The 13064-nt window shown below is 51.7% G+C and overlaps 2 protein-coding genes across 2 annotated transcripts in view; one reads left to right on the plus strand and one right to left on the minus strand.

The window, feature by feature from the left end:
• The first annotated feature begins 4336 nt into the window (after positions 1–4336).
• Positions 4337–9943, plus strand: PRSS16 (serine protease 16). The gene is made up of 12 exons (XM_027845873.1): positions 4337–4397; positions 4498–4646; positions 5582–5681; positions 5887–6016; positions 6695–6818; positions 7037–7114; positions 7330–7377; positions 8145–8423; positions 8507–8648; positions 9328–9507; positions 9589–9734; positions 9881–9943. Exons 1-12 carry the CDS (start codon positions 4337–4339, stop codon positions 9941–9943), a joined length of 1500 nt encoding a protein of 499 aa, XP_027701674.1.
• A 777-nt stretch (positions 9944–10720) lies between these two features.
• The window catches only part of ERICH4 (glutamate rich 4), a 2877-nt gene continuing 533 nt past the window's right edge, over positions 10721–13064 (minus strand). The window contains exon 2 of the mRNA XM_027846058.1: positions 10721–11225. Within this exon, the coding sequence (XP_027701859.1) occupies positions 11058–11225 (168 nt within the window). The 3' untranslated portion in view covers positions 10721–11057. The remainder of the gene's footprint in view (positions 11226–13064) is intronic.

Below are 13064 nucleotides of genomic sequence, written 5' to 3' on the forward strand. Positions count from 1 at the left end.
GTCTACCCCTGAAAGGCTTTAGATGACTGACTAAACCCTCTCCCTGCCCAAGTAGGAAAGGACTTGATTTTCACAGAACATTGGGCAATTTGCCTCTCCTTGGAGTATTGGGTTTTGGAGCCAGCACCCCATCTGAATCCAGACTCTACCATTTACAGCACATGTGTCCTTGGGCAGTCACTTCCTGCTTTCAAAGACTCTGGTTTCAAAAAAATCTTCCCAACCTGAAAAAAAGCCCACAAAATCTCACTACAGACTTCAAAGGGCCAAGCTCAGCTGTAGGCAACCCCATCAGGAAAACCTCACCTACCCTGACCTCCAACAGGAACTTGGAGTGTGGGGTGGGGCTGGGGGGCAGATTTCAGGCCAGTTCAGTCAACAGGCTCTCCCCACATCAGCTGGGTCACACAGACCCTTGAGAGACAAGACAGTCAGGAAACATTAAGAAGTCCAGCACTGGTTGCTTACCTATATTTTTTTTTTTTTTGGAGGCAGTCATATTTGTTAAGGACTTACTACGTGCCAGCTAGGTGGCCCAGTGGATAGAGTACCAGGCCTATATTCAGAAAGACTCATCTTTTTGACTTCAAACCTGGCCTTGGACATGTACGCACTAGCTGTGTGACCCTGGGCAAGCCACTTAACCCTGCTTGCCTCAGTTTCCTCATCTGTAAAATGAGCCGGAGAAGCAAATGGCAAACCACTCCAGTATCTTTGCCAAGAAAATCCCAAATGGGGTCACGGAGAGTTGGACATGACTGAAAAATGACTTGACTTGTGCCAGGCCCTGTACTAACAGCTAAGGATACAAAGAAAGGTGGAAAATAGGCCTGCCCTCACAGTCTAATTGGGGAGACAATGTGGAAATCACTAGCTACAAACAAACCCTAGAGAGGATAAATAGGGAACGGTCAGCATTGGGAAGGCACTAGAAATAAGGATTGAGAAAGGGCTTCTTGTAGAACTCAGGATCTTAGCTAGGTCTTGAAGGAAACCACCAAGTTGGGGCAAGGGAGAGATGGGAGTCCGGATCTTTTTTTTTGTTTTGTTTTGTTTTGTTTTGGGCAAGGCAATTGGGGTTAAGTAACTTGCCCAGGGTCACACAGCTAGTAAATGTCAAGTGTCTGGTCTGAGACTGGTTTTGAACTCTGGTCCTCCCGACTCCAGGGCCGGTGCTCTATCCTAGTTTCCCCTTGGGAGTATGGATCTTCAAGGAAGCACCAAACAAGGTCATTGGAAGTCAAAGGACACGGTTTCAGAATCTCACCTGATGGCTTGGGACCTTTGAGTCATTTCACCTCTGAAGCCTCAGTTTACTCATTTGCAGAATGGATTGCAGCTGACCTCAAAGGTCCCTTCCAGTTTATGTCCCCAGGAGTGTGTATTGGATATATCTTTATGTTTGGGGTGATGGTATGTTTCCAGTTCCTTGGGAAAGTCAACAGGGTCCCCCTCTTTCTAAGTTAGCCCTTCTCATGTACCTTTTTTTCCTCAGGGCATTTTCATCATCCAAGGATCTTGGGGAGTCCTTGCCCTCACCTACTCCTTCCCAGAGCCTCACTGCTCCCCACCCCACATGCACCCCAATCTCTCCATCTAGATAATTTTGAGTCAGCATAGAGTAAGAGAACATTTCCTCCCCCGAATTTTATCCATTTCAATAAAAACAAACCAAAAAAAAATGACCCTTGGAATTCTCGTTTCTTGGGAAGATGGGAAGGTAATGGGGATTGGGTGCGGGGAGGCCAGGAACCATCAGTTCTGTGCATGTCCGTGGCTCTTAAATTGACGCATCTGCTCTATTTCTGTGCCTCTCTGGCTTCTGTGGTCTCCCATCATCCGCTCCTGTCTCAATTTCTCCTCCATCTTATCCTCTTTCCAACTGTCATACTCCCCACCACCCACCCCTTTTTTTCTTTGGGGCCTTGTTTCTCTGTTTCTTTCTCAGACATTTTCCTTGGTGCTGTCTCCTTAACGTGTGCCGCTGGGTCGGCCTGGGCCACAAACCAGCCCAGACTCCCTCCCTCCTTCCCTCCCCACCATGATCTAATTTTGCAAACACCAGCTCCAATCCTCTTAGCCTGGCCTGTCCCTGGGGCCTTCTCAGCAGGTTAGAGGGGATTTGGGGGAGGGAAGGGTGGCAGAGCCTGATGGGAAATGGGGACACCAAGTCCCCATCCTGTTGAAACAACATTTGTAGCTGCCCCAGTGACAACTGGGAACTCGGCACAAAAACCACACCAGCAAGGCTGTCTTAAGAAAAATCCCCTGCATGGGCAGTGAGGCACCCCGGGGTTCCAGGTCTTCTCAGCTAAGTGGGCTTTCCAAAGAAGCCTGATCAGAGACTTAGCACACGTCAAAGAAACAGACTCGTCATCTGAAGCTTTTTACCTGCATGACTGTACCTGTGAAATGATGGGCTTGGAGCAGAGGTGCCTTCCACCTCTAGAGTTACGATTCTAAGACTTAATTAAGTTTCCTTGTCTTTCTCCCCACCCATAGTGCACCCTATAATGTACAAATGAAAGCTTGGCCGATTTGAGAGTTGGCCAAGACTTGGGGTTGGATTTTGGCCCAGATATCTAATAAGTGATTAAGTCAGCCGGCCAATCGGTAGGGTCTGCCTATCTGGATGGGGGGGGGACTAGAAGGGGCCTTAAAAGTCACCCAGGCCAACCTCATCATTTTACAGTCAGGGAAACTGAGGTGCAGAGAGTTTAAGATACTTGACCAAGGTCACAAAAGTATACCAAGTGGCATAGCCTCAATGCCCACACTAGTATTTCTGCTCCACCATGAAAACCTATTTCCTGCAGGGTTGTGGACACGGGTTGAGTCCCAGAGACCAGTCTTGGGTCATACAGGACGCTCCTCCCCCTCCCTTTATGAGAGGGAGGGGGTAGATTAATGGAGGCCTTAATCCACCTAATCCCTGGGACAGATGGAAGAGAGAGAGCAGGGGGCAAAGTTGGCCTAGTGGAGGGCCTTCCCCCTCCCTTGCCTGGACCAGGCTCCCTCTGGAAACACTGGGCTCCCCAGGAGGTTTCTGGGTTATCGGACAGATTCGGGAGTGTCCTCAGTTCAGGGCCATGATCTTTCCCTCACTGCTTTCCGGAAGGCTCCTACCTCTATTTTCTATGGGTGGCAAGTCAGGGCAGATGTCCGTGGCCCCTGAACCAGGGATAGGTAATCTTCACCTGGGAAATCTTGTTTTCCCCCAGAACACAGGGCCGTGGCCCATGCCTGGGGAGCTGAGGGACAGAGAGAGGAGGAGGCTGAGGGACAAATAGAAGATCTGGGGACAGAAGGGAAAGATTAAGGGACCTCTGCAGAGAGGAAGCCGGAGGACAGAAGCAGGAGACAGAGAAAGGAGGGCTGGAGGATAGGAAGGGGTTCAGGCCCTCATCTCTGGGTTATTTTAATAGCTTTTAAATTGGTCTCCACGCTTTGGGTCTCCTCAGCCCAATCCCCTCCACCTAGCTGCCAAAGAACAGTTCTGTCCATGTCCCACACTCCACTCAAACTCTGGCAGTGCCCCATTACCTGTAGGATTCCATCTAAAGCTCTTTACCACTTGGTTCCATCCTTATTCTTCTGATCCAACCATATTGATCTCATGCCTTTGTACTGGCCATCCCTCATGCCAGAACTGCCCTCCCTCCTCACCATGAACCCATGGTTTCCTTCCAGATTCCAGTTAGGCACCACCTTCTACACGACCCGGCTTGGAATCTTGTTTATCGAACTACTATTTGTTTATTGAACAAATCACGTAACCTTTCTGAGTCTCAGTTTCCTCTTTTGTAAAATGGGGAGGGGGGCAACTGGGTGGTGCAGTGGATAGAACTCTGACTTTGGAGTCAGAAGGACCTGAGTTCAAATCCAGCCTCAGGTACTTGAAACTTACTAGCCGTGTGACCCTGGGCAAGTCACTTAACCCTGATTGCCTTAACAAAAACAAAAAAATATAAAATGGGGAGAAAGATGACTTCTAAAATCTTTATCAGCTGTGATTCTATGGTGCTAGTACTGAGAGAGAAGATGGAGGGAGAAAAGGAGCCTGGGGAGTGGGGCAGTCAGAGACTAAGAGATAGCAACAGAAAGGAGAGCCTGCATGTGGGGGAGTAACCTGAGAAAGGGATGCTGAGTCTGTAGAAGTCGAGGCAGGCACCTCCTGGGCTTTAAGGCGTCCCTGGTGAGCTTGGGCTGTTTCTAAAGACGCTTGTCCGAGCGAAGGAGGGGCTGGTCAGAAGCCAACAGTGGGGATGTTATAAGGCATCCCCGGGGGGAGGGTGCCCAGCTGCCTGCATCCCCTGCTGTCCATGGTGTTTGGGCCATGGCTCCTACTGCTCTCCTGCTGGGTCTCTTGGCATCCCTTTGGGGGGTCTCCACTGCAAGTGTGTCTCTAGCTAGCTGTTTGACCTTGGGGCCTGGGGACCACAGAGGCCCCTGGACCTCCCAGGTTAACGCTCTGCTTTCCCTCTCCCTCTTTTCCAGGGTCCCTCTTGAGCCGGCTTGGGGACCACATCCAACAAGTGCAGGCTAGGTTGGGCCAGAAGCTGGGGGAGCCAAGTCCAGTGAGGGAGGGCTGGCTCTGGCAGCCCCTGGATCCTTTCAACAGCTCTGACCAGCGCTCCTTTCTCCAGGTCAGCCTCAGCCCTGGCAGTCACTTTCTCCCACAGACCGCCCTCCTAACCCCACCTCAAGGACCTTCCCTCAACTCTACCAGGATCTGATGTCTCAGAACTCCCTCCCCAGTAGAATCCAACTTCTCTCCCCAAAAAGGCGCCGTAGCCTCGCTCCAGGCCTGTAACCAAATGCTCTTCTGGGGCACAAATCCCAGCAAAACAGCTCATATCCTAGCCCCTAGGCTCTGATATCTGTCCTCTAACCCATCTTCCTGGACCCCATCTTCTCCACCTAAACAAGCCCCCAAGGCCCAAAGTTTTCTTCTTGGCCTCAAAGTCCCCCATCCCCTCCCCAAAGTTTTTCCCAACCTTATTCAGTCAGTCTGACTTCTCTTCCCCTACCCCAGCCCCACTCAGGGCCAGTCCCCAACCTTTTCCCCAATAAAATATGCTAAGGATCAAATTGTCTTATCCTCTCACCCTCCCCTAGGATGGATTTCTCTTCTGCCGACAGTCCAGACACAATATCTGCTGTCTGGTCCCCTGGGATTGCCAACCCCATGGTGACAGACAGGAGTCTGGGACATAGACTTGCTAGGGAATTCCCTGGCCCTCTAATCCCACCATCAGCCTGGGAGAATAAAAGCATTGAAGGCCAGGATCAACAGAGAAGCAAGATGGGGTTTAGGGTTAATGCTCAGAAAGGCCATGTCGTTTTAGGAGGAGTGATGGATCTGAAGTCATGCAAAAGTTGGTGTGAGGGTGGAATGAGTTACTTCACTTCTTTCTAGCCCAGTTTCCTGGTCCATAAGATAAATTTCAGACTGGGAGCTTCCTTTCTCGCTGGGTGCTCGTGAAGAAAGTAATTTGCAAAACCTTCAGGGGCCAGAGTAATAAGAGTTGTTGTCTGTCCTTGGGTGCTGAATGCGACTGCTTCCTCCTACCCTGCTCAGCGATACTGGGTGAATGCCGGACACTGGAGATCCCCGGATGGCCCTGTTTTCCTGCACATTGGGGGTGAAGGCAGCCTTGGGCCAAGCTCTGTGCTTAAAGGTATAAAAGGCTGCAGATAGGAAGCCTCGGGTGCAGATAGGAGGCTTCGGGAGGGAGTAAGCTCTCCATCACTGGAGTTACTTAGGCTGAGGCCGGATGATGCGGAGAGGATTCCCATATTGGTTGGACTAGATGCCTGTGAACGGGTATTGGGCATGGGGGAGGGAGTGGTCAATGGGCCACTTCCATCATCTTCTTCCCTCAGGTCACCCTGGGACCCTGGCCCCACAATGGGGGGCTCTGGTGGTATCCCTGGAACACCGATTTTATGGACACAGTATCCCCCCAGGGGGACTAGATATAGCTCAGCTCCGCTTCCTGTCTAGCCGCCATGCGTGAGTAGGTGTTGGGGAGGGAGAACAAGGGTGACTGAGGAGGACCTCCATCCATTTTCCCCAGCTCTGAAGGGTCCATTTGGGGTTCCCCCAACACCCTGAAGGACTTCAGGTCTAATCTGGCTCTCCTCCCACCAGGGTGAGATTCTCCACCTTCCTAGGGTGTGAGCTGCTCATTTACCTTGGATTTTCTTCTGGCTGGGAGGGTGCTCTGGGCTGGGCAATGGGGATCCCATCCTGCGGAGGCCTGAGCTGCCCCAGCTGAGCTCCCAGATCTGTCTGGGTTTGCCTAAGGAGTATGCAAGGGTTTGGGATTTACCAGCTGTCTGTTGTCTCTATATTACCACCTTCCTCTTCAACCTTCTCCTCTCTTTCTGTGTGTGTGTGTGGGTGGGTGGGTGGGTGTGTGTTTCTGTCTCTGTCTTTCTTCTGGGAACCACAGGATGACAAGATCATAAGTCGAGAGCCCATTCAGTCCAACTACTTCATTTTATAGAGGAGGAAAGTGAAGTGAGTTGACTTGCCCAAGGTCAAACAGCTAGCAAGTGGCAGAACCAGGATGTGAACCCAGGTGCTTCTTGTGACTCCAGATCAGGCATTTGCCCACTGGATCATGCTCTCTCTGTTTCTATCTCTTCTCCGCCTCTCTTCTTGCTCTGTATTCCATCTGCTCTGTAGTCTGGCTGATGTTGCCTCTGCCTGCATCCACCTCTCTCGGATCTACAATATCTCAGCCTCCAGTCCCTGGATCAGCTTTGGAGGTTCCTACGCTGGCTCCCTGGCTGCCTGGGCCCGGCTAAAGGTTCAGGATCCTTTCTCTCCAGTCCATGGTGGGGGTGGAGGGAGGGTGGTTGAGGGCAGGAAGGGGCTGAGGCTAGGATAGAGAAATCATCCAGAATTCAAGCAGCAGCCTCCTCAGGAGGCCCAAGTTAAGGATCCATGACATAGGCCTACGTAGTTGAGTTATCGAGAGGGACATCCTCGGACTCATGATCCATTCTTCACCCCCCATCCTCCTAGTTCCCCCACCTCATCTGGGCAGCTGTGGCCTCCTCAGCTCCTGTGCAAGCCCAGCTGGACTTCTCCAGTTACAATCAGGTAACTACAGAAATCAATCTTCAGAGTGAGGCTGGATTGGGAAGGGTGTGTGGAAGGGTTGGTGCTGGAATTGGGAAGGGGTTGTAGAGGGGACTCGGGAAAATGTGTGATGGGGGCTGAGGCTGGAATTGTGAAAGAAGCATAGAGAGAACTGGGATTGGGGAAGGGCTGTGAAGGTCAGATGTAGGATGCACTGCTCTGCTTTCCACTCCCAGGTAGTATCCAGGAGCCTGGCAGACCCGGCAGTGGGTGGTTCCCCTAAGGTATTCTCCAGGGGCCAAGTGGACATGGTGGGCAGGGACTTTTCGAAAGTAAATTCCTTGGGAGTAGGAATTATTTCATAAAACTGGCATTTGGCAGACATTTAGTATAAGCTTGCTGGGTGAGCCTGGGGAAAGGAAAGGAATGAATTGAAAACATCTTTGGGTGATGCTTTGGGGACCCAAATACAAAAGTGAGACAGTCCCTGCCTGAAGGGAAACCATTTACATTCTAATAGGGTAAACTACATATTTGGGGGTGGGGTGGCCTGAGAAGGGAGGTTTGTCTAGGGAGTGCTGGGCATGGAAAGTGGACCATCTATTTCCATAAGGACTGAACAAGTCCAAGTTCTAGTCTGTTCTTGCCTGACCTTGAGAATTTCCCTTATCTGGGCCTCAGTTTCCTCATGCAGAAAGTTAAGGGATTAGCCAAATGATTTCTAGGCTTCCTGCATCTACAATTCAAATATGGACTCTGCCATTTATAACCTGTGTGACCTCGACCAAAGTATTTCACTTCCTGGGCCTCAGTTTCCTCCTCTGTAGAATTGGGGGGTGAGGCAGAGAGACCAGAGAGCTTCTGCAGGTCCTGTCCAGTTCTAGGCCCACGGTCCTGCAATGACTCTGGTGTCTGGTTCCTGCTAATGGAGGACAGAGACAACCCAGGTATCCACAGCTGCAGCCAGCTGGAGGGAAAAGGAAGACAGACCTTGGTATTTGGGCACAGGAAGGAGGGAGGAAGGACTTCTGACTGAGTTCCATCCTGGTAGTGCCAGAGGGCTGTAGCCCAGGCCTTCTCTGAGCTAGACCATGGCCTGTCTGAGGGAAAGGAGACTCAGGCTGTGTTGCAATCAGAGGTAAGGGCGTGTGGGCCCCTGGAGACCCCTGAGGACCAAGCCGAGCTCCTGGAGCAGCTGGAAGGGCTGGTGGGGGCAGCTGTGCAGTACGACCAACAGGCTGGAGTTCCCCTGGACGTGAGAGGCCTCTGCCACCTTGTTTTGGCCAACCAGAGCAGAGAGCCCCTTTCAGGACTCCAGGATGCCATCCAGGTAAGGGTCCAGACCTGCCGCCAGGGACCCTGAGTCTCTGAGGACCCAGCTTCCTCCCTGAGACTCGGGTATCCTTCCCATAGCTTGTGCTGAAGGCTCTGGGTCTCCCCTGCCTGCCCAGCTCAAAGGCAGCTGCTGTGGCTGAACTGAAGGACACCAGTCCACAGGCCGTGGGCCTGGGCTCCAGGCAGTGGTTCTATCAAACGTGTACAGAGTTTGGATACTGTGAGTGATCCTCTCTCCACCAGCCCTGAAAAGCCCAAAGAGCCCAGACAAGACACAATACCATCCGTCTTTGTTTTGGGTCTACCATTCTGCTCACATCAAGGACCCACAAAAATGACTCACCTTCACCAACCCAGGGAACTCGTGCCACCCATATCTATGCTTGGGGTCCATAGACAATACCTCTCTGGGTATGCCAGGGGGTCCCATGGCAGAATCAGTTTCCCAATTGGACAGGACCTCAGCCACCATATACTGCAACCCATTCAAGAAAGGAATCTCCCACAAGTGGTCCTCCTGTCTCTCCTTGAAGCCCCTCCAGAGGAAGGGAGCCTCCCCCCTTCCCTTCCCCCCACCTCACCTCCCAAGGCGGCTCATTCCATTCCTGGGCAGCTCTAACCACTGGGAAATCTTTCCTGACATTCAGTCTAAATCTGCCTCTTTGTAACTTTCATTCAGTCAGCATACCTGGTTGTCCAAACAGAACACGCCTAATACCTGATAATACTCCACAAGTGTGTCCCAGCCCTCTACCAAAACATCATGTAACTAGGAACCTCCCACACAACGCACCCAAGTGTGCACCAGAGTGTACCTCTAACCCTAACCTACCACCCCTGAACATTTGCTAGGTGGCCTCGTAGTTTCTCCCCATAGTCTCCTTCTTCTGCCCCAGCAGACATCACCTGCAAGGACTCCAGCTGCCCCTTCTCCAGGCGCAAGATGCTGTCAGCCCAGCTTCAGCTTTGCGCACAGGTGTTTGGACTCTCCCCGGCCTCTGTGGCCGAAGCTGTGACCCGGACCAACACCTACTATGGTGGTCGGAGCCCAGGGGCTACTCGGGTGTTCTTTGTCAATGGTAAGGGGTTGATTGGGGTATCTTAGAGTCACCTTTACTTGTTCTCTCTCTCAGTATCTCCCTTCCTCTTCCTGCTCCCAGGTGATATTGATCCTTGGCATGTGCTGGGTGTGCTCCAGGTCCTTGGACCCTCGGAGCCAGCCATGCTCCTGAGGGGTACATCACACTGCTCAGACATGGCCGCACCCCAGCCCTCAGACCCCCCCAGCCTATACCTAGGACGCCAGGTTAGCAGGGACTGATTCGGGGTGGGCATTTTCAAGGCCATGCCTCTCACCATTTCCTACCTCTAAATCAGAAGGGACATAATGGTGAGGGTGGTGGTGGGGGTATCTGGGGACTCAATTCTAACTCTATCCTTCCTTCTCAATAGAAGATTATTCAACAGCTCAAGGTATGGCTCCAAGAGGCAAAAGTAGATCTGGGCAGTCCCTGAGCCTTGACAGGCATGCCCAAACCACCAGCTGATCAATGAGCATCTCGAATACCCTGATACTTACCCTTCACCAAGCCTGAACTGCCTCCTCTTTCCCTGAGCTGGGGGACCACAAGGGAGTCTTAATCAACTCATCTTCTCACTCACTTCTCACACCCCTAGGCATCTCACCTGCAAACACACAGATCCACAAAATCCGACATCTTTTTGGCAAACCCTAGCATGTCATCACAAAGAGTTCAGAGTTGCTGTCAACAACTGCCCCTTCAAAACAAATGAGGCTCCTCATCAAGACAAGGTCAGCGGGGCAGCTAGGTGGCGCAGTGGATAGAGCACTTGCCCTGAAGTCAGGAGGACCTGAGTTCAAATCCAGCCTCAGACCAAACACTTGACACTAGCTGTGTGACCTGGGCAAGTTACTTAACCCCAACTGCCTAAAAAAACCCCAAAAACTAAAAAACAAGGTCGGCGCCTTCTCTGCTGACGTCCACATTGCCTCAGTAAACAGCCATCTTTCCCCTGAAACACCTGCTTTGCTGTCATAGCTCATGAGCAAACATTTATCACTCATTTCTGGAGGGTCTCTAGGCTGGACAGCAGGATAGCTCAATGGGCAGAGCACTGGATCTAGAGGGAAGTTATTTCTGATAATCCCAACTCTCAGGGTGACCTTGGCCAAGTTACTTTACTTCTCAGGACTCAATTTCCTTGTCTGTAAACTGAAGGGGTCAGACTAAATCATACACAAAGTCTCTTTAAACACCATAACCTAAGATCTCAATCTTTGAACATTTGGATTTTATTTATTAATATCTGCATACAATCAGCAAGTGTCTATGCCTCACCTGTAAACACCTAAACCAACAAAAATCTGTTTTTCCCCAGGAAATTGCCATACTATCATCATTAATTACAACATTCTCTCATCGGCAAACTCATTCATTTGTGAACAATGGTATCTCTGTCCCCTACAGGGCAAAAAGCTCGATAGCCTTCCATGAAGATAAATATTTGCTTTCATCTGAAAATGTTTGCTGTCTTCTTGTATCCCACTGGGCGTTTGGACACTCTGAGGAGGGCAGAGGGAGGTCCTTTCCACTAGCTCCCCAGGTTGTTAGATAGTGATTTCAAAGTCTGGGATGAGCCAGTCTGCTGGAGAGGCCCCCAGCCCCCCTCCTTCCTCATCCAGGTCGACCCCTGTCTCTTCCCGAAGCGCCTGGATCTCTAGGCCCAGGGTGCACAGCTGGTTAAAGAGGTGTATGTCCATCCTCCGCAGGCTCCACTGTTGGGGAGGGAGAACACTTGTGAGGGGAATGGGCAGACAGACCTCAGAAGGGGAGCCAGGCACTCCTCCCTGCCCCTCCCCCCCACCCCGCAGGTATAGCATGCCCCACCCCTGCTTCCTACTTTGGGAACCGGCTTCCCCAGTCCTCCCCTCACTGCTGGGCACGGCTCTTGCTGGCCCAGTCTCTGTCTCCTTCTCCCCCATCTCTGTGTCTCTCTCTCCTCTTTCTATGACTGTCTCTGTTCCTAGCTCTGTTTTAGTCCATGTAATCTCTCAAAGACAAGGTAAGGCAGAAAGACTTGGTCTGGGGGTAGTGTTAAGAGTCACTCCCCACGCCAGGGGCAAGGCACCTCTTTTCCTACTTCCCCCACCTCACCACCTGCTTCTGTGTCTGTCTTTTCCTTTCTCCATCTTTATTCTGCCTGTCTCTGACTGGCTCCCTGCCTGTCTCTTCCCCTCTGTCTGTATCTAGGTCCCCAGAGCTGCGTCAGCTGCCTTCTCCATCCTCCCTGAGTCTCCCTCTGCTGGTCTATCCCCCATTCCCGTCTCACCAGCTCGGTGTCTTTGTCTCTGTCCATCCATGCCTCTCTCTCTCTGCCTCTGTGATTCTCTGGCTCTACACCTGTGCCTGTGTCCATGTCTGTAGTGATGCCCATGGTTCTCTAGCTCGAGCTCTACCTCAGCATCTCTGTGATTTGGTGTCTCTATTTCAGCATCTGTCTGTCTTTGTTTTCCGGTCTCTTTGTGTGCCTATCTCTCTCTATCTCAATGTCTCTCTCTGTGTCTGTCTCCATCTCTCTCTCTCTCTCTCTGCCTCCCTTGCTCTCTGTCTGTCCATCTCTCTTTCCCCCCTCACTGGCTCTGCCTCCCTTTCTGTCTCTCTCCCCATCTCTCTGTCTCTACCTCTATCTCTCCCCATCTCTCACCCTATCTCTTTCTTTCCCCCTATGTCTCTGTTTCTGCATCCCCTTCTATCTCTCTCCCCATCTCTCTTCCCCCCATCTGTCTCTCCCTGTCTCTTTCTCTCTCTCTTCCCCTCATTTCTGTCTCTGCCACCCTTTCTCTCTCTCCCTACATCTCTCTCTCTCTTCCCCCATCTCTGTCTCTCTCTCCATCTCTCTCCCTCCCCTCATCTCTGTCTCTGCCTGTCTCCATCTCTTTCTCTCCTTCCATCTCTGTCTCTCTCCCCATCTCTTTCCCTGTCGCTCTCTCTCTCCCCCCATTTCTGTCTCTCTCCCCCATCTGTCTCTTTCCGCATCTCTGTCTCTCTCTCCCCTCTGCATCTGTCTCCTCACATCTCTCTTTCTCTCCCCCTGCATCTCTTTCTCTCTCCCCCCACATCTTTCTCTCCCCCCCATCTTTGTCTCTTTTCCTCCTGCATCTGTCTCTCTCCCCGTCTCTATTTCTTCCCCATCTCTGTCTCTCTCTCCCTCCTGCATCTCTGTCTGTCTCTCTCCCCCCGCATGTCTGTCTGTCTGTTTCTCTCTCTGCATCTGTCTGTCTCTCTCTCTCCCCCTGCATCTGTCTCTCTTTCCCCCCATATCTGTCTGTCTCTCCTCTTGCATCTATCACTCTCCTCTCACATCTGTGTCTCTCTCCCTCTCCCCATCTCTGTCTCTCTCCCCATCTCTGTATCTCTCTCCTCTCGCATCTCTCTCTCCCTCCCTCCTCTCATTTCTGTCTCTTCCCCCATCTGTCTCTTTCTCCCCACATGTCTCCCTCCCTCCCCCATCTCTCTCCTCCCACATCTCTCTCTCCCTCCCTCCTCTCATCTGTCTCTTCCCCCATCTCTATCTCTCTCCCCGCATCTCTGTCTCTCTCCCTCTCCCCATCTCT

The sequence above is a fragment of the Vombatus ursinus genome, unplaced genomic scaffold (genome assembly GCF_900497805.2).
Source record: "Vombatus ursinus unplaced genomic scaffold, bare-nosed wombat genome assembly UNPS02015030.1, whole genome shotgun sequence".
Taxonomy (NCBI): Eukaryota; Metazoa; Chordata; class Mammalia; order Diprotodontia; family Vombatidae; genus Vombatus; species Vombatus ursinus.